Source organism: Haematobia irritans, chromosome 1 (genome assembly GCF_050003625.1).
Source record: "Haematobia irritans isolate KBUSLIRL chromosome 1, ASM5000362v1, whole genome shotgun sequence".
NCBI classification, from domain to species: domain Eukaryota; kingdom Metazoa; phylum Arthropoda; class Insecta; order Diptera; family Muscidae; genus Haematobia; species Haematobia irritans.
Window position 1 is genome coordinate 232169052 of NC_134397.1, and position 20101 is coordinate 232189152.

Below are 20101 nucleotides of genomic sequence, written 5' to 3' on the forward strand. Positions count from 1 at the left end.
GAACAACACCTTTTTCTTCTTCATATGGGGCCGTTTTGCCGCGATTTCGACCTTCAAACGCTCCAATAACGCCATATAATAGTCACTGTTGATGGTTTTTCCATTCTCAAGATAATCGATAAAAATTATTCCATGCGGATCACAAAAAACAGAGGCCATTACTTTGCCAGCGGACTTTTGAATCTTTCCACGCTTCGGAGACGGTTCACCTGTCGCTGTCCACTCAGCCGACTGTCGAAACTCTTTATCAAGCCAAGTTTTTGCTTCCACCGTATTTTTTCCCTTCAGAAAACAGTATTTTATCAAAACACGAAATTCCTTTTTTTCCATTTTTTCATAATAACTAAAGTTGATTCACAAAAGACGCTCTATCTCACAAACAAATTGACTTACAGACGTCAAATTTTGACACGAATCATTTGATGATTGGTACTATATAAAAATAACATGCATTTAATACTAGCGACGCCATCTATGTGTCAGACCGGGGACTTATCAGCCAACCTGTTAAATGAGCTCAGACACTTTCTAAAATTTATGAGAGAATTTTAATTTAGAATCTGCTTATTGTGAATACTTTTCAAATTCTGGAAATGAAAAAAAAAAAACAAGTATATACTGCCGTAAGTTCGGCCGGGCCGAATCTTATGTACCCTCCACCATGGATTGCGTAGAAACTTCTACGAAAGACTGTCATCCACAATCGAATTACTTGGGTTGGGTCTAAATTGTGGGTTAGTCCATACGTGGTATATATTAGACAAAAAAGTTATGTATAGGTAAGTCTACAAATAATTACAAATCGATATGGACGTTTTGCACGATACGTAGAGAGCTAGAATTGAAATATGGGGGTCGCTTATATGGAGGCTATATATTTACAATTATGAACTTGATATGGACCAATTTTTGTGTGATTTATCTGAGGGCTATATATAACTATAGACCGATCATATACCGGCCATATACTAGCACAATGTACCAAATTTAAACTGACTCGGATGAAATTTGCTCCTCCAAGAGGCTCCAAAACCAAATCTCGGGATCGGTTTATATGGGGGCTATATATGATTATGGACTGATATGGACCACTTTTGGCATGGTTGTTAAATATCATATACTACCACCACGTACCAAATTTCAACCAGATCGGATGAATTTTGCTTTTCCAAAAGGCACCGGAGGTCAAATCTGGGGATCGGTTTATATGGGGGCTATATATAATTATGGGCTGATATGAACCAATTCCTACATGGTTGTTGGATACCATATACTAACATCACATACCAAATTTCAACCGAATCGGATGAATTTTGCTCTTCCAAGTGGCTCCGGAGGTCAAATCTGGGGATCGGTTTATATGGGGCCTATATATAATTATGGACTGATTTCGACCAATTTTTGCATGGGTGTTTGAGGCCATATATTAGCACGACGTACCAAATTTCAACTGAATCAGATGAATTTTGGTCTTCCAAGAGACTCCGGAGGTCAAATCTGGTGATCGGTTTATATGGGGGCTATAGATAATTATGGACCGATATAGACCAATTTTTGCATGGTTGTTAGAGACCATACGCTAACACCATGTACCAAATTTCAGCCGGATCGGATGAAATTTGCTTCTCTTAGAGGACCCGCAAGCCAAATTTGGGGCTCCGTTTATATGGGGGCTATACGTAAAAGTGGACCGATATGGCCCATTTGCAATACCATTCGATCTACATCAATAACAACTACTTGTGCCAAGTTTCAAGTCGATAGCTTGTTTCGTTCGGACGGACATGCTCAGATCGACTCAGAATTTCACCACGACCCAGAATATATATACTTTATGGGGTCTTAGAGCAATATTTCGATGTGTTACAAACGGAATGACAAAGTTAATATACCCTCCATCCTATGGTGGAGGGTATAGAAAATTGGACATTACACGTACGATAAAATGGTAAAAAAGTTCATGCGCATATTTCTTACGGTATATCCATGGCTAATTATGTTTTGAAATCATATTTGCATATAAAATAATTTTTAATCCGTCTAATATTCAAAAATGTTTGAGAACTTGAATATCCCAACCTCATCAATTTCTCAACTCGCTTACTATTGCTAACTTTTAAGAATGATTTCTCCAATGATTGTTTATTATGAACGTGTAAGTAACTTGTATTCAAATGTATTTCAAGCTTTTTGCGTTACTAAAACCCACAAACGTCCAAACCATAGCGTACATAAATGCCGACAGTTTTGATTTAGAAGAGTGCTACGTCGACCAGCTTTAGTAACGAAACGCCGTCTCCAAATTGTAGTTCGACTTTGTTGCTTGTAAACCCAGTAGTGTCGGAAATTTTGATTACTTTTGACTACTCTATACTCTTGAATTGAGTACTCGTTACTTTAATATAAAATTCAAAAAAAGACATTTTGTGTAATTTTTAATATATATTTTCTTCTTTCCAAACAGTTAAGAAAAAGGATTCCATCTTATATATTTGGTGCTTTTTGCATTTCGGGAGTTGGCATCACTGATAAACGGCGTAACAACTTAAACTTAAATTATCAATTCGGGTAATTAGCCTGCCAACATTTTTTGAATTCGACCACGTTGAATAGGATATCCAAAACTTCTCGCAAAAGTGCCAACACTATTGAGAAGTTGTACCACGCCAAGTTACTACAAAAAAGTATCGCATGAGTGCAGTTATTAGGTGCCTTTTTAATAAATAGGGCTGTTTTCTTTTAACACTGGATGCAACATTTGTATGAGCTATCCAGAACATCGTTGCACTGGTGTTCTATCCAGAACATCTCATCAGTGCAAGTCGCGCCGATGTTGCCAGATTGCATTTTGATAAAGTGACGCTTCTTCGATTCACAATAGCACTTTATTGTGTGCGTAAAAGTTTTAAAAGGTCTGTAAATAATAAACAATTTATTTGAGGAATATTTGGAACATATATTAACAATTTTTAAAAGCGATTAGCTGGTTTAAAATTTGTGTACACATCCCTGTTTTTTTGTTGTAGACTTAAATAAATTTTTGCTGCCGAAAATTTCGCTAGAGGTGCATACCGGCCTTAATGTAGAACGACGCCAATAAGAGCCCCTTCAAACTATCAGAAAAAGTGCATTTTAAGATAGTTGTAAAAGAATCATTGTGGTCAAGTAAAACATGATGTTTATTTTTTTGATTAAACATTTATAAAGTCTTATATATATAACATTTATACGACTATCACTTCCCTGCCAGCATTTCAAAGTTCCATTTCATCCTCATCGCTACCACAGACTCGTAAGTGACACTGCAACAATCACCAACTGTGATAATATTTTGCCATCACTATTCGCATGAGAGTATTTTGCCATCACTATTGTTACAAGAGCCATTTTATATTTTGTGGAACACCAAGCACAACTAGCTTCTTATAATTTATTTAAATAAAAACGATAATGAAGTGCTGAAAACATAGTTATTTCGCTTAAAATTGTGAAAGGTATATTGGTGAACAATTTTTGACTTTCCAAATGGAATAAAGTGATAGTTTTTCAAATATTTTTCCAGACACGCTGCCTACATTGGGAATAAAAGCACTGGCTGATAGAGGCTACAACATGTAACTTGCAACTTGTAACTCAACGTCAATCTTTTATTAATGCATAAAAATATGTTAAATGTGATGTGATAGTCGTATAAATGTTATATTTATGAGAATTTATAAATGTTTAATAAAATTAATAAACATCTAAACAATTGTGTTTTACTGGATCACAATGATTCTTTTACAACTATCTTAAAATGCACTTTCTCTGATTGTTTGAAGGGGATCTTATTGGCGTCCATCTAAATGTATCCAGAAGGGCACCTAATAATTGCACTCATGCGATACTTTTTTGTAGTAACTTTGCGTGGTACAACTTCTCAATAGTGACGGCTCTTTTCCGAGGAGTTTTGGATATCGTATACGACTGTTTTCGACGTAGTGGGGATTCTCAGAAGCGCCCCAAATTCAAAAAAATGTTGGCAGGGTTCGCATTTAACATAATTTTTTGCATTAATAAAAGAATGATGTTAAGTTACAAGTAGCAAGTTACATGTTGCAGCGTCTATCAGCCAGTGTTTTTATTCTCGATGGAAGCAGCGTGTCTGGAAAAATATCTGAGAAACTATCACTTAATTCCATTTGGAAAGTCAAAAACTGTTCACCAATATACCTTTCATAATTTTAAGCGAAATAACTATGTTTTCTGCACTTCATTATCGTTTTTATTTAAATAAATTATAATAAGCTAGTCGCGCTTAGTGTTTCACAAAATATAAAATGGCTCTTGTAACAATAGTGATGGCAAAATACTTTCATGTACATTTCATAATTTTTGTTACGTTTCCCCCATCACAGTTGGCGATTGTTGCAGTGTCACTTACGAGTCTGTGGTAGCGATGAGGATGAAATGGGACTTTGAAATGCTAGCAGGGATATTTGCAATACCGTTAATGTTTAGTTTGTCTCACATTGAAAACTGTTTGATACATTTTTGAGTGACGATGAATTTCAATTTGAGAATTATTCTCAACAACATAAACAACAATTTGCCCTCAACAATTTCTCAACATAAATATTCCCTAATTGTTTGAAAAATAGTTGAATTCTAGCTTTTTTCAAATGTTTGTGTTTATTGGGATTGCATTGAAGATATTGAGTACTTATTTAATTGTAACGACTACTCAAAAAATTAGTCAGTAACGAGTACTTGTAATCAAATACTCGTTACTTTCCCAACACTAAAACCCAGTAGCAATCCTAAAATCCAATAGAAAAAAAATTAGGAACAAAAGCATCAAAACAAATCGTCCAATGTCTGCTTGTTATAAATTAGACTCCTTTAGTGTTTCCGTTCCAGCTCCTTTTAATGGAGCTTCAATAAATAATACGAATACATAATTTTAAAGAGTAATATTCGTCTACGATAGATTTCTATTATGTTACAAGAGAACGGGGAGGAGTACCAAAAGGAACGATTTCTATATATACTATTGATGACAGTTAATGTGTCCATAGCATTTGTGATAATGTTGGCGGCGTGCCTCTGTTGCAAGAAAAAATTGCCAAAGTGAGTAATTATGATTAGGGTGTCAACGAAAAGATGTGGAAAACAACATTGAACATTTGGAATTCTGTTGGGAGAGGGAGGTATAATCCCAGCTTCACTTATGAGGTCTGTCTGTCTATCTGTCTACCTCATTAGTGTTAGTGTGAAACCTTTCTAAAACTTAGTATTGACTATCGTCACAGTTATTATTTTAAGTTTTTGTTGTTGTAACACTGCTTGGGTGTTTGCATGTTTGTGGGTCGTATTGTTTTTGTTGGAATGCCACAATTTTGTAAACATCTCACAGAGCTGTGGGGAAAGTATATAACTAAGTAGCTCAATGGGCGACATAGGGTCATAATGGAAATAATATGAAAATACTTTTGTGTTTGTGGATGTGTGCATTGGATGCAACATAATAATTCCATTGGACATAGTGCCCAGCATTTTCGCTATGGTGCTATGATTTTCGCTTTATTCGCTCGGTAATTTGGAGTTTCAATGTCTCATGCTTCGTTTGCTTTCCACTGTGATTAATTACCAACAACAACAACAAAAATATAATTGCAGTTTGGTCAATTTATCTATAAACTAATTTTCTTTTACCATAGGAATGATCTTTTGGGTCTAGAGGGCATGGTCAAATTAAAAAATCCCGATGAAGTAGTTGTGGTAACACAACTAAATACCAGTGAATCGCATGCAGATCTTAATAACTCTACTGTTTCCCAAGGAGACTCGGAGAAAAGGTATGTATTTCGAGTATATTTAGTTACTTTTTGTATTGATTGCTGTGTTTTGATTTATAGAGCCAGTACGGCAGCACATCGATCCTTACCCGATATACCAGTGGCAGAAGCTAATGGAGATACTGGATCCGAGTTGTATGAGACTGTGGCTGACAAAATTCTAATGGATGCACAAAATCAAAATAAAAGTCGTAAGTTAATAGCATAAAACCTGAGAAAAGAGAATCAATATAATATCTCATCCAGATAAAAATATATCACGTTGTTCCTGTTGTTGTGAGGGATCACTACTGTTAAAGTTATCCCTCACAACTATTGGTAATACAGACAGCGCTTTCAATGAAATTTTTTTGTTAAAAATATCCTAAAATAGTTCAAAACGCAACTTTCTCATTTCAGCAACACCCAGTTTAAAGAAACAAATCAGTGTTTCTCAACATAGTTCCATAAGTCAAGCAGATGATGTAAGTTCCCCATACTCACGAGTTAAAAATTCTCCACATGATTATGCAAAGGTAAAACAAAACATTTTAAATTGTAATAAATTTGTATCCATTATCATCATCATCCCTACAAAGACAATAAACTCTAGGAAGATAGGAAATTGGCTAGTGAGGAGGTCAAACCATTTACCGTGTTAATTTCATACTTGAACCGAACGCGTATACGACAAGTATTGACATAGCATTAAAATGCAAATAAAAAAAAATTAAGTGCACGAAATAAATTTCCATAAATGGGAAAATGTAATTTTTTTTGTTGTTGCCTAAAATTTAACATTTTTTTTATTAAAAAAATTAAGTTTTTCATTTAAAAAATAAAAATGAAAAACAAATAAAAAAAATTACAAACACGTATGGAACTAACGTGGTAAATGCAACATTTGGTAGGACGCAAACCAATTTCCTATCTTCCTTAAGTTTATTGTCTTTGATCCCTATTACATTTACAACTGTCTTACATTTATTAGGTACGTCCTACCGAACACCCATATGCCCAGTTAAATGCCCCATCGACATCGCACACGACATCCGCTGCTGTATCATCAAATTCTATTATCGATGGTGTGAATATTCAACAATCGCAACAACAACAACATCATCTATCGGGCACTCAACTTTCCAATAACAATGAAATGCATCAACAGCGCTCTTCACATCATAGTGATAATTCACAACATGGTAATGAAAGTAGCGTCGGTGTTGGTGGTGGTCAACAAGCGGAAATACCTGCTGCATCTGCAATAGCTGGCATGATTTCGGCCAGTCAAGATTTACCCTATATGACACCACCAATAGCCAATCAGCATTTCAGTGGTGATTCCCAAGATTCTTCAAGTAAGACAACATTTTGAGTGATCTAAAATATAAATAATTATTTTTTTTTTATATTTTTTATCAGAAGGCTACACCAGTATAAGTGTACGAGAACCTTTGGCTAATATATTGGCTCAACAGCCTCCACAACCCCCACAACCTGTAACACGAAATACACATTCACGAGATGTTAATGACTCACATTATGCAACTGTATCCGATGATTCAGGTAAGCTTTTTAAATTTTAATTATTATTTTTATTTTTTCAAAAGTTATATGATAGGATTTATTTTATCCATGAAACTCTAGTGGATTGCGTTTTATATCAATAACATGTCTAAGTAATATTGAACTAGAAAATGTCGTGCATAACCTTTAGTCACAACCGTCTGTTTTTGAGTAAAATTGGTTTGTAACCCTTTTTTGGTCAATTAACGTAATTACAATAGACTGCTCTTACCCTCAAAGAAATGTCTTAATAGGCACCGCAGAAAACCCAGCTAAAACAGCAAAAAAGGAAATAAGTGTTTGCAGAAAAAGCAAAATTCGTGTGGTATTTTTTAATTCAATTTCGTTAAAAATTTCCTGACATGAAATTTAGTCAAAAAATATTTTCCGATCACATTTGGAAGACTTTAAGAATATTAGAGAGCTGGAATATAGAAAAAATGCTTTTCTGGTCTCTTGTGCACCATTTTGAAGACTAAAAATTTAAAATGATTCGCTGGAAAAACAGCAGACATCAACTTTTTTTATTTTCTTTGATTTTATTAAGTAATAAAAAGGGTTATAAAATAAAGCTATAGGATAGGATAGGAAGTTCGCCTAGGCTAAATCAATCCGATCGGATTCGCTCCTCCAGGAGACTCAAAAAGTCAAATCTGGAGATCGATTTATATGTAACATGGAATCGGGCAGCACTCAGTGATAAGAGAGACGTTCACCAATGTGGTATCACAATGGATTGAATATTCTAAGTGAGTCTGATACATTGGGCTGCCACATAACCTAACCTATGAGGTCTACATAGAATTATGGACCAATATGAATAAAATTTTGTACAGTTTTTAGAAGCTATATGTTGTCATCACGTAGCACATTTCATCCGGTTTATATGAAATTTGCTCCTATGGGTGGCCCTCAGAGTCAAATGGTGGCTATATAATTACGGATCGTTATACCTCAACTTTTGTATGCTCGTTAGAAGACATTTAATGACATCACATACCAAATTTCAAACGGATCGGATCGAATTTGTTTTTCCAAGAGGCTCCAGAATTGATATCTTGGGATCGATTTATATGAGGCCTAACTACAATAATGGACCAGTATGAACAAATTTTCGAATGATTATTAGGCTAAAGAAATAAAATTTAGGGATCGGGGCTATACCTAAAAGTGGATCGATATGGCCCTAGGAGAATGGGAGTTGACCACTTAATAGAGATTAATTTTAATGTGATCATATATCAAAGATCGTATGAAAAATGTTCACTATTAAGAGGTGTTCACCTTTCAGAGTGTTCGAGTTTGAGAGGTTTCACCGTACTTGCATCAGGTTCCAAGCTGTTAGATTGATAGTGTGGTCTCCACAGACGGACGGACGGACAACATACATACATTAGAGGTGTACACCTGAGTAATATTTCACTCACGTTCACGCACACTCACGACGGAAAAATCTTACTCACGCACGATATTGTTTGGTAGGTCTTCCGCTCACGCACACTCACCAAAAGAAAACTTTTATTCACGCACACTCACGCACGAAGATGTCGTGACTCACGAAAAATATCGTGACTCACGAAATATGTCGTGACTGACGAATAATTTTATGAGTAATTTACCTGAGGGGCGTGTCTGAAATCATGAGCACGATTAAAATCGAGAGCGTTATTAAACTCTTAACATCCTAGGTGTCAATAAAATTGCAAATGAATTTAACTTTTAAGCGTTTTATGTTGGAGAGCGGGATTATTTTCGTGAGCGTAATTCGTTACTCAGGCACACTCACGAAGCTATTGTTTTCGTGACTCACGCACAACATTTTGGTTTGTTAATAACGCACACTCACGCCGTTGACATGAGCGTGACTCATGTGTGAAAATTTTCGTGAGTCACGACAATTTTGTGTCATGTGCACACTTCTAACATACATGGGCTCTGGGACTAATATTTAAATGTGTTACGGAATTTCAAAGTTAGTATCCTATGATAGAGAGTAAAAACATATTTATGGAAAAATTTTAACAAGTTTATAAACATAGTACAATTCCCCATAGCTAAACGTTAACAATTTCTATATAATTCCATTCCAGATGAAACCTACGCTGCAATAGAAGATCCTAATAGTCGGCCTCAGGCAAATGTTGCCACTGATATATATACCAGTGGTTCGGAAACATATGCCCAAATTCAACCAATGCAATCTCCTAATTCTATGATAGTTTCGGTAGAAATTAATAATTCCTACAGTCAATCTAATCACCAAGTGACGCCAGCAAATACAAGCAACAATAGTAATATTGGCAATATAAATCATCAAAATCAATCAACATTATCTACGCATACAGATGCCCATAATTCATCATTTAACTCGCAACATTCCACAAATACAGTAGTGGTGGGTGGTTCAACGGTGCGGGCAAGCTTAGAATTAATTACAACAACACCAATACCACCACCTGTTGATAGTTTAAGAGCCCAAATGCATTCGAGGCAGGCCTCAGCATCATCGAATAATAGTACATCGTTATGCACTCTAGGTTCGCCCAAGCCTGAAAAACGACAAGCCAATTCACCGTTACCGCCAACACCAAAGTCTAATGTTTCGTCTACAAGTCAATTGCAAGCATTGAGTTCTACAAGCAATTTAACTTCGGGTCGAAACTCAGTGATATCTGTTATTGAATGTGCAGGAGAATTAAATGAAGAGACCCTGGCGGAATTGGCCCAAGATGCTTCGCCACAGAGGAGAAATAAAAGCTTAAGTCCTTCAAAAGATATTGAAGGCATGTATGCTAAGGTAAAGAGCAAAGATTTCATAATTTTTATTGCATAATAATAAAATTCACTTTCAAAATTTCTACAGGTCATGAAGAAAAATAAATTTTCTCGCAATTCTCCCTCTTCGCAAAATAGTTCACCCGTTATGCAACGCAAATATCATCCAGATGATAATGTAACAGCTTTGGGCATTAGTCCCTTAGATTCAATGGCAGCTGATCTATTGGAAAATCATAGTATTATTAATTCAACCAGTGAACGTAGTCGTCTGCGTAGTAATAGCTATGGAGCTTCTAAAGATCATGGCTACGAAACTATTCCCGCTGATACAATGCGTACAAATTCTTCTCAAGGCATTGTAGAAAATCGCAAATCCGATTGTTATACGCATATTTTACAAAAAGAAAGGCAACGTGAAAATGGTATGTACTCAACAAATTAAATGTTCGATTTTACTTTACCAAATATCTATATCTCTATTGTCTTCCCTATCATCCTAATTTTGTGTATATTTCCATCCTTTTTCTCAAATCAAATTATAAATTGTCTTTTCTTTTTGGATTTGTTTTTCACCAAAACAAAAAACCTCCAACGCTTATATGCTTTTTCTTCTTTTATTGTAAATCTCACTATACCACATGTTTGTTGTATCCATGTGTTTTTCTCCCTGTGTTTTTGTTTGTTAATCAAATTTAACTACAAATAATTAGTCGTACCAAAATGAAACCAAAAACCAATTTCTATTTTATAATTTGAATTGAAATTTTCCTAAAACAAAAATCGTAAACATCGAATTTCTTAATTTGGAACCTGTGGTTAGTATATATAAAAAAATGGACAAAAATCAAATTTTTGCATTTGCATGACACTTTCCTAGATTAAATGTAGCGACTTAGATACGTAGATATTTTTTAAGTAAATTAATGTGATCCTTGTGAATAGTATGCACATCGATATGAATGAGATGTATAGATTTTTGGGCTCATTTGTGTACAGTTTATTTAAATTTAAGATAGAGTCTTTAGATTTTATGTAATTGGTTATTTATTTTTCTTGGTTTCTGTTTATAAACCCTTACAATTTTATCAAATTTCCAATTCAAACCAAGTTTACATTTAAAATGTAACCCATCAAGCCTATAGCTCATCCCAGAAAATGAGCATAAGTGTTTGTGAAACAATATCAATTCACCTAACTTGTCGAATCTAAAAAAAATTTAATTCAATTCATATATGCAGAAAGAAAATTATAAATAGCCAACATGAGGGGTTAGGCGGGCTATAATGATAATCCCAGATAAACCTGACTTATGCTATGGTCACACTGGGCAAATATTTGACAGAAATCAAAAAAAAAAAAAATCCGTCGCCACAGCCAAACCAGATAACATATTAAGCTCATATTGAATATATAACATTATTATTTTCCAAAAACGGTATTCAGATATTTGGAAACTGGTTGTGGAAAAATGTCTGGACACTCAGTTTGATCAAATATTTGCCTAGTGTGACCTTAGCCTTAGCAATGCTCGCGGACATCTCAAAGATGAAACAATTCGAAAAGATTCGACAATTATAAAAAATTCGTTGACAGTCTTAGCAGAACGACAACATATTATATATAAATATAAAAATATAGTTATAATTATACATTTTTTTTATAAAAACAAAAATATCGTATAAAAATAAGAAAATCTAAAATAAATACATATGTATGTGTCCATATACTGGTTCTCTGGTTTAAGCTCTCATGCTTAGGCTGAATATTTTTCGTTTTTCAAAATTGTTTTATTTTTTCGCAACAAGACATATTTGCATTTTTTTAAACTTTGACGATGACAACAAACCTTTTTTTTAGTTTTGATGACTTCTACAATTATTTTGGTACTTTTTGTTTTGCGTTTATATTATAATCTCCTGTGAGGTCGATTACTTCAATGTACGGTTCTATTAATATACAGTCGTCACCGGATATTCTTTCGTCGAGTTTTGGTTCTATTTTGGGCAAATTAGGCTTAGAATCAACGTCTATTGCCTTTGACGATTCCTTTTCAAGATGGCAGTAATGTAAATTTGCATTTTCAGATTTCGATGATGAGAATAAATCTATTTGTTGGCTTTTTTCGATGACTTTTACTTTTATTGCTTTCCGCTTTCGACCTGACCTCTTCACTTTGTTATTGTCCATTTTTTTTTTTTTCTTGATAAATTAATATAAAATATAATTTGTTTTGGAAACCAATAATAACTAAAAATTTTTCTTTTAAAAATTTTTGATTTTTCAATTATGAATATTGATTGCCTACTATGACAAAATAATTAGTACAATCCTTCAGTACAACACTTTAAAACGAAAATATTCTAAAATTCTATGTAAAAGGATTATTATCAAAATTCCATTATCGCGGTAAAATAGCAATTTTTAACGACTACTTTTATTTAATAATTCATTTTAAAGAAAATGGACTGTTTTCAGTTCTTGCTTTCGATCATTTGTAACGACGGGTTTTCCCTCGTGTGCTAGGGTATGACTCGCGGGGAAAGGGTTCGTCACAGAAATTTATATTTGTAGTCCACCTACAATACAATCAAACGTAAATGTTCTTGATCTACTGGTCTTCCCAGTCCTCGACGTAACATTGGCCGGCACTTCGTCGGTGGCAACACGGCTTCGTGGAAACAGCCCGATCCCTCAATATTCAATGCCGGTGATATATTGACGTGGCCTAGGACGACACTACGTCGGTAGTACGGAGGTTATCCTACTTAGTCCTTGGGAATAACAATTTTCGCCGAGACGTGGCCTGGTACGACACTTCGTCTGTTGGCGTGATGAGTTGGTGGTGTTTAGTTGTCGGGTCTAAGGGTCTGGGGTCTATATGCGTAGCACAGCGTGTAATCTAAGTGATTATGTGACTTCGAAAACGTGGTGGACTGGTGTAGCGAGGACGGTCGCGGTTCTTGATCGTACGGAATGTAGATGGGCTAGGACGGTCGCGGAAAATGTGTTCTATTACTCGTGGCTTACGACAACACACGTTCGAGATGACTTACTACAACACATTTACTCTTGACACGGGGCTTACGACATCACACGGTTCGTGACGAAGTGGCTTACGACAACATACTCCGCAGATTGTTTCACGGGTTTTCGTAACGTACGGCTTTCGACAACACGTAAGTTTGTATTCCGCTCACGTGAGTGGCTTTTGGCAACACGTTTTCAAGAATGAGGCCATGGTTTAAGGCTCTCGATCATAGCAAGTGGTATACGACAACACACTTGGCAGAATGGGATCACGGTAAATGGCTTGCGACAATACACTTGAAAAAACGGTTTAGCAACGTTCACGAAAAAAGGTACAGAAAGTGGATTGCGACCACACACTTGGCTAATAGTGTTATGCGACATGGACACGGCAAGTGGCATGCGAGTTTAGCTATGAGTGTGGAGTTTAGCTAGGAGTGTGGCAACGCGCATTGTATATTCGATGTTTTAACATTTTGTTTTAATGTCAATATATATTCTTACATCATCTTGTAATAAAGCGCGCTAAAGAATATAGCCTTGTTGTTGTAACAGTTTTTAATGTAGTTTCATCCATTTTGTTCTAAGCTTGTGTACTTCAACTAGTAGCCAGATCAAGGAACTCTGCGACAAGGATGGGGTGTGTACAGAGTGATCTGGTGGTGAGACGGGTAAGCTTATCTGGGCAAGCGAAAAGGTGACGAGTGTCATGCGGCCCTTGGTCACAGATGGGACACACGGCAGCTACGCTGCTATTAATCACTGATAAGTAGGAATTGAGGCGGCTGCAATTGCCTGACCTTAGTTGGGCCAAAACTACCCTGGTCTGCTGTGGGAAGTCTCTCTCCTCCTGTGCTATGGGCGGCGGTCGGACTCCGAGAACAGGCTTAACCTTGTAGCTTCTCACCCCTTCAGCTACAGTATCCTCATGAATCCTGTTCAGTCCTGTCTGGTATGCTGCCTGATCTAGAGGCTCACTTTTGTAACGCTGGATCTCGGGCTCTAGAAGGTGAAGACCAACCCTTACATTCCTGGGTGGAGGTTGCCTATCCACAAGATGGTGATTTGGAAACAATTTCGATAGCAACCCAGGAGGTACTGCTTTGACAACATATAATTGTGTCGACGCACCGGGATGATCTTGGTCTCCGCATAAAGGTGATCCAGAGGTGTACTGCGGAGACATTCGTTCTGAAAGGTCTGGATGTTAATCCACTGCGTGTCGCTTGTCTGAGGTGTCCACTAGATAGGATCACGGCCTAAAGGGGAAAAAAGTTGATGCGGTCACCCCCCAGTTTTGTAGCATATTCGAAGACAATTTCAGAACACTAAAACTTTTTTCCGTGCACCCTACGACCCCCCGAAATACAATTTATTGTGCTGTGTCGTCATTTGAAGTCCGATCGAAAAGAAACGCATATCGTTGTTCGTGGTTGATCAGGGGCTATATTTCGTGCATTGGTCATTTTTCACTCCGACGTCAAATTTAATTTTTAATTTTTTTATTTCGCTTCGTATACCCCTATGATGCCCATTTTTTATAACCATTATAAAGATCTTAACAAAATATGAAACTTTTGCTTTTGAAGTATTTACCTATAGTCATAAACAAAAAAGTTATAGAGATTTTAAAAAGTCAATAGGTCACCCTACACACCACCAAATAGTTTTTGCTGTGTTGTCATGATGTCCGATCGAAACCACATGCACATCGTTATTCACATCTACGAAATTAATTTATAAGGCATTTAGAACACAAAACATGTTTATCTGTAAATTTCTAACGGTACCTTTGTATACCGCTAGAACAATTTGAGTGCCTACACAGAAAAAAATTTGACGAAAATTTTTCCAATTAAAATCTTAATTGAGTTTTAGAAAATATTCAATTAAAAATTTAATTGATTCAACAAATTTTTTAATTGAAATAAAAATCAATCACACAAATTAATAGTATCAATTAAATATTTAATTGGATCAATTAATTTTTTAATTGACTGTCAATTAATTATTTAATTGATACTATCATTTCTGTGATTGAAGACATTTCAATTAAAAAATTAATTGGATCAATTAATTTCGTGATTGAATCAGAAAAAAATTTTTTTGTGTGTACAGTTTTAAAATTCTAACAATCACTTTCGCTACATGATTTTTTAAGTCTGTCCTTATTTTTGTGAGAGAAGGCTGTTGTTTTCACTTTTTTCAAATACTATCAACAGCCTTCTCTGACAAAAATATGGACAGACTTAAAAAATCATGTAGCGAAAGTGATTGTTAGAATTTTAAAACAGTAGGCTCTCAAATTGTTCTAGCAAAAACACATGCACTTTGCATAACGCAGAAAATGCCGTAGTGCAAACAACGAGTATGTATACAAAGGTACCGTTAGAAATTTACACCATCGGTGTGCCGAATATGATGTGTATCGGTCCATGTTTATATAGACCGATTTACAGCAATGACTTCTTCTTCAAATTTGGTTTGTATCGTTATAGGTTTGATATAATCCTCATATACTACGGCAGTCTCCCAATGTAACTTCGTGAGGGGATAAAAGTCGCATACAATACATACAAATTGCACGACTCTAAAAGTAAAACTTCCCTATTTTATTTCGTGTTCTCATACGAGTAATGCGGGTAGAAATATATAGAATTTAGATTTCAAATCATATGAGAGACATTATTTAATCAGATTTTCTTGCAAGCTTAGACAAGCTTCGTCTAAAACTCTAACATAAATGGGTCTTATAAATCGAAAGTCAGACATAGAAACTTTTATTTTAACGTCGGAAATGTTACATTTGAACCGATCTGCTTGGAAATGTATCTGTAATCAAATCCACCTGCAATTCTATTCATTTGAAAATAGCACGCTATGACGAAGAGTTTTATAAGGAAACTGTGATATTTGATTCATGGTGGTGGATATTTAAGAACGTATATATTTTAATTATTACTTTCATTTGTTTTTTGTATATGTATATAAATTTGTTGGTGTATAAAACACAGTATTTATTATATAAAATGTAGTCAAAATTTTTAAGTTTTAACTATGTTGAAAAAATATGTATTTGTGAACATGAGCATAGATGTTTTGTTCAAATGCATAGACACTAAATTTGATCAAATTACTCTGGGGAAAACAAATACACATACATATGTGAGAAGGACAAAATTGCACACAATTATCCTAAAATTAAAGGAATGTTTTTTGTATTTTAATTTTCGTTTTATTGCGCACTAAATTCTTAAATTAACAATCCCTAAAATGTGTATATAAATCATAATGAATGTTCATAGACCACATAAAAGCTTTTTTCGTATATTAATTTGCCTTAACATCGATTTCTTCTTTTGAATCTTTCTCACTATTTGTGTTCTAGTTCATACCTCATCCGTACCACCGATTAACGTCTATAATATACAACAATTAAACAATAGCGATAAGCATTATGAAACTATAGCCCAACCGCCTAATGCTAGTGCAAATGATCCTGGTTATGAGACTTTATTAAAACCAAACAAAACGATTACCCATCGATTGGATGATAATGAAAAGAAATCATCCGATTATGATCCTAACTATGAGGTCCTTAAAGGTCCCAGTGAGACTGTAACAATGAATTCAGCTGGAGCTTCAGATGATGGTTATGCTAAGGTATTGGAAAAGAAATCTCTGGTTGTGGATGAGGATTCCCTAGATGGTTATAGTAAAGTGAAGGGCGAAGAAGGCGATGATATACGAAATTTAGCAGCGGCTGGTTATAGTACTATAGCCGATGTGAAAAGACCCGATGCCAATCACAATTATGCCAGTATTCTTGAGACGAAACGTGAAGCTGCTGGCCATGACCTTGATGGTGCCCAGCATCAACATGAGACTGATAGTGACCATTATGCTCGCATTGCTGAGAGAAATGAGCCACCACCACCGCGTACACCACCCAGCTTACCGCTAAGTGCTTCCAATAAATCAATGGTAGATGAATTATTAACACCACGCACCACAGAACTATCCATAACATCACCAACGTCCATAACAAGTAGTTCAATGCTTAACACCACCAGTTCAATAAATTCCACATCCACAAATTTAACAACCACTAGCACAATTAGTTCTCGCCAAACACCTACCTCATCTTCTCAATATGAATCCCTTACAGGTAGTGAAACAGATCCCAACTATGAATCGGTATGCTATCTGAATACCTCATCGGGTGGCCAAGAGAATCCCTACGAACGTCTAAACACTGAAATTTCCGATGACACGCAATTAAGTGGCCCCATAACACCAGAAGCAATATCAACATCAAGTTCGACAATTCTAACACCAAACATCACCGCAGCCCCATTATCACCATTAGAGCATTCGAAAATGTTGGCGACGACGACACCAACCACTGCAAATGGTTCCAAGATACATCTAAATCAGGATACACCAAATGATATTTTGGTTAATGACTATTTTCAAGTATAAATGAATATAGGGAAACGTGATTCCCGAGGATTAATTCATTCATTATTTTTTACACAAATTATATACAAAGATAATTAACAAAAAAGAGAAAAAATTAGGAAAACTGCATAGACATGAATCTCTGGCACAGAGATAATACAAATTTATAGAAATTTGTAAACGTAACACACAAACGTGTAATGCATAGTACAGACACACCCATGTGTAATAAGTTTAGGGCTTTTTTGCTTAGCAATTATTAAGTATTGGCACGAACATATCATTGCAATAATGATAACATTTTTTTACCGAATCTGTTTATTGCTTTCAAAAAGTAGTTGTACATACATACATATTTATGTATTTTATATAAATTTTTTGATTTTTTTCGATTAAGATATATGTGGGTCGGCATTTGATACATCCTTTGTGGATATAGAACTTTATATTAGGTCGATAACGTTTGTTTTTATATATATTTTTTATCTAAAGTTTTGTTTATTATACTGACGTGATTTTTTCAGATTATGAAATAATGCAGCTTAAAGTTTGATGGTCATCATATGCAGCTTAAAATATATAGTGTTTGTAAAACAAAAGCAATATTTCGCAACTCCATATTTAAAAATATTTTGAACCCTTTTTAATTTTCACTTAAGTACTGTTTATTACATATGTAGGTCACAACAAAAATTGTTCTTTTGTTGTTATTTTGTTTTAAATATATCGACCACTTACTACAATTTTATAAATGGAACTCAATAAATCCAAGAACTTTAGTACTAGACAACCAAGCCGTGGCGGACTATAAATTAGATAAACCGGATTTATGCAGAAAAAATACAAGAATGTGCAACCCTGGCATTAGCTGTGTTAAATAAGTTTATGAAATCGTCTACACTTGATTGTATAAAATGCTCAAATAGTAGAAATTATTATTGAAAATGTTTGCTATAATTAACAATAATTAATAATTAAGTGAAATTTTTCAGACCGGAAACTCTTAATGTTGGTGACAAATCTTAAAAAGTGGAACATTTTCATGAGACCCTTGATATATTATCACTGAAAGTCGTATAATATTTTTTCCAGAAAATTCTTATTTTCCAAGTTAGGGGCCCAAAACTTAATTTTCCCTAACGTCGAATTAGGTACACACAAAATTTTTTTTCTGATTCAATCACCAAATTAATTGATCCAATTAATTTTTCAATTGAAATGTCTTCAATCACGAAAATGATAGTATCAATCACAGTTTTAATTGGGCATAGAAAAAATTCTTGATTAAAAAATTAATAGATTTTTTTATCAAATTTCAATTAATTTTTTAATTGATTCAATTAAAAACTTAATTGATGTTGATTGCAAAACTCAATTAATTTATTAATTAAAAAAGGTAACTATTTTTAATTACTTTCTGTATTGGCTTAGAGTTTTTATTTGGATTAACAAATGATTGTTTGAAATACATTTTTAAATTAAAAATTATAAAAAAAAATCAGCACTTTTTTAACTGAATTAGTCTTCCGAATTTGATTAAATAGTTAATTGTATCAATTAATTTTTTAATTAAAAATTTTAAAATTTTGAATCATTGACTTAATTAACATAATGTTTCTATCATGATTAAAAAGTTAATTGTATCAATTAACTTATTAATTGAAAAAATTTTCAGCTTCAATTAACTTTTTAATTGGAAATTTTTTGGTGATATTTTTTTCTGTGTATATATCAAAAAACACAATTAACCCAATTCTACTAATTTTTAACGAATTTTTTAAAAAGCATTTTTTTTAAATCACCGCAAATGATGTGTAGTGAAACCTCTCAGAAGTGGACACTTACAGTTGCTTACATTTTATGCATTTCGTGCCAAAAATAGTCTACCAAAATTTTATTACTCTAGAAATATTGTCAAAATTTTATTTCTTTTGAAAATTTTGCCAAACCATTATTTATATAGAAAAGATTAATTTCTATAGAGAATTTTGTTACATTTTTTCTATAGAAAATTATGTCAATGTTTTTTTCAATAAAAAATTTTATCAAAATTTTTTCAATAGAAAATGTTGTCAAATTTTTTCCTATAGAAAATTTGGTCAAAAATTTTCTTATCAATTTTTTTCTATTTCTTTAGAAAATTTTGTGAAAATCTTATTTCTATACAAAATTTTGCCAAAACCTTATTTATATAGAAAAGATTAATTTCTATAAAGAATTTTATTAAATTTTTTTCTAAAGAAAATTTTGTCAATTTTTTCAATAGAAAATGTTGTCAACATTTTTTTCTATAGAAAATTTGGTCAAAAATTTTCTCATTAATTTTTTTCTATTTTTTAGAAAATTTTGCCAAAACATTATTCATATAGAAAAGATTAATTTCTATAGAGAATTTTGTTAATTTTTTTTCTATAGAAAATGTTGTCAATTTTTTTCAATAGAAAATTTGGTCA

At 34.0% G+C, this 20101-nt stretch overlaps 1 protein-coding gene across 3 annotated transcripts; it reads left to right on the forward strand.

Moving 5' to 3' along the window:
- Positions 1–4784: 4784 nt before the first annotated feature.
- Positions 4785–19530, forward strand: LOC142224733 (uncharacterized). 3 transcript variants are annotated; one of them, XM_075294594.1, is made up of 9 exons: positions 4785–5109; positions 5700–5837; positions 5898–6028; positions 6237–6352; positions 6808–7174; positions 7239–7382; positions 9473–10179; positions 10246–10582; positions 16576–19530. In XM_075294594.1, exons 1-9 carry the CDS (start codon positions 4979–4981, stop codon positions 17667–17669), a joined length of 3165 nt encoding a protein of 1054 aa, XP_075150709.1. In that variant the 5' UTR covers positions 4785–4978; the 3' UTR covers positions 17670–19530. The 3 variants fall into 3 exon arrangements, with proteins under 3 accessions (XP_075150709.1, XP_075150649.1, XP_075150678.1); XM_075294534.1 differs by having other exon boundaries at positions 5700–6028; XM_075294563.1 differs by having other exon boundaries at positions 5700–6028; positions 7242–7382.
- Positions 19531–20101: the final 571 nt, after the last annotated feature.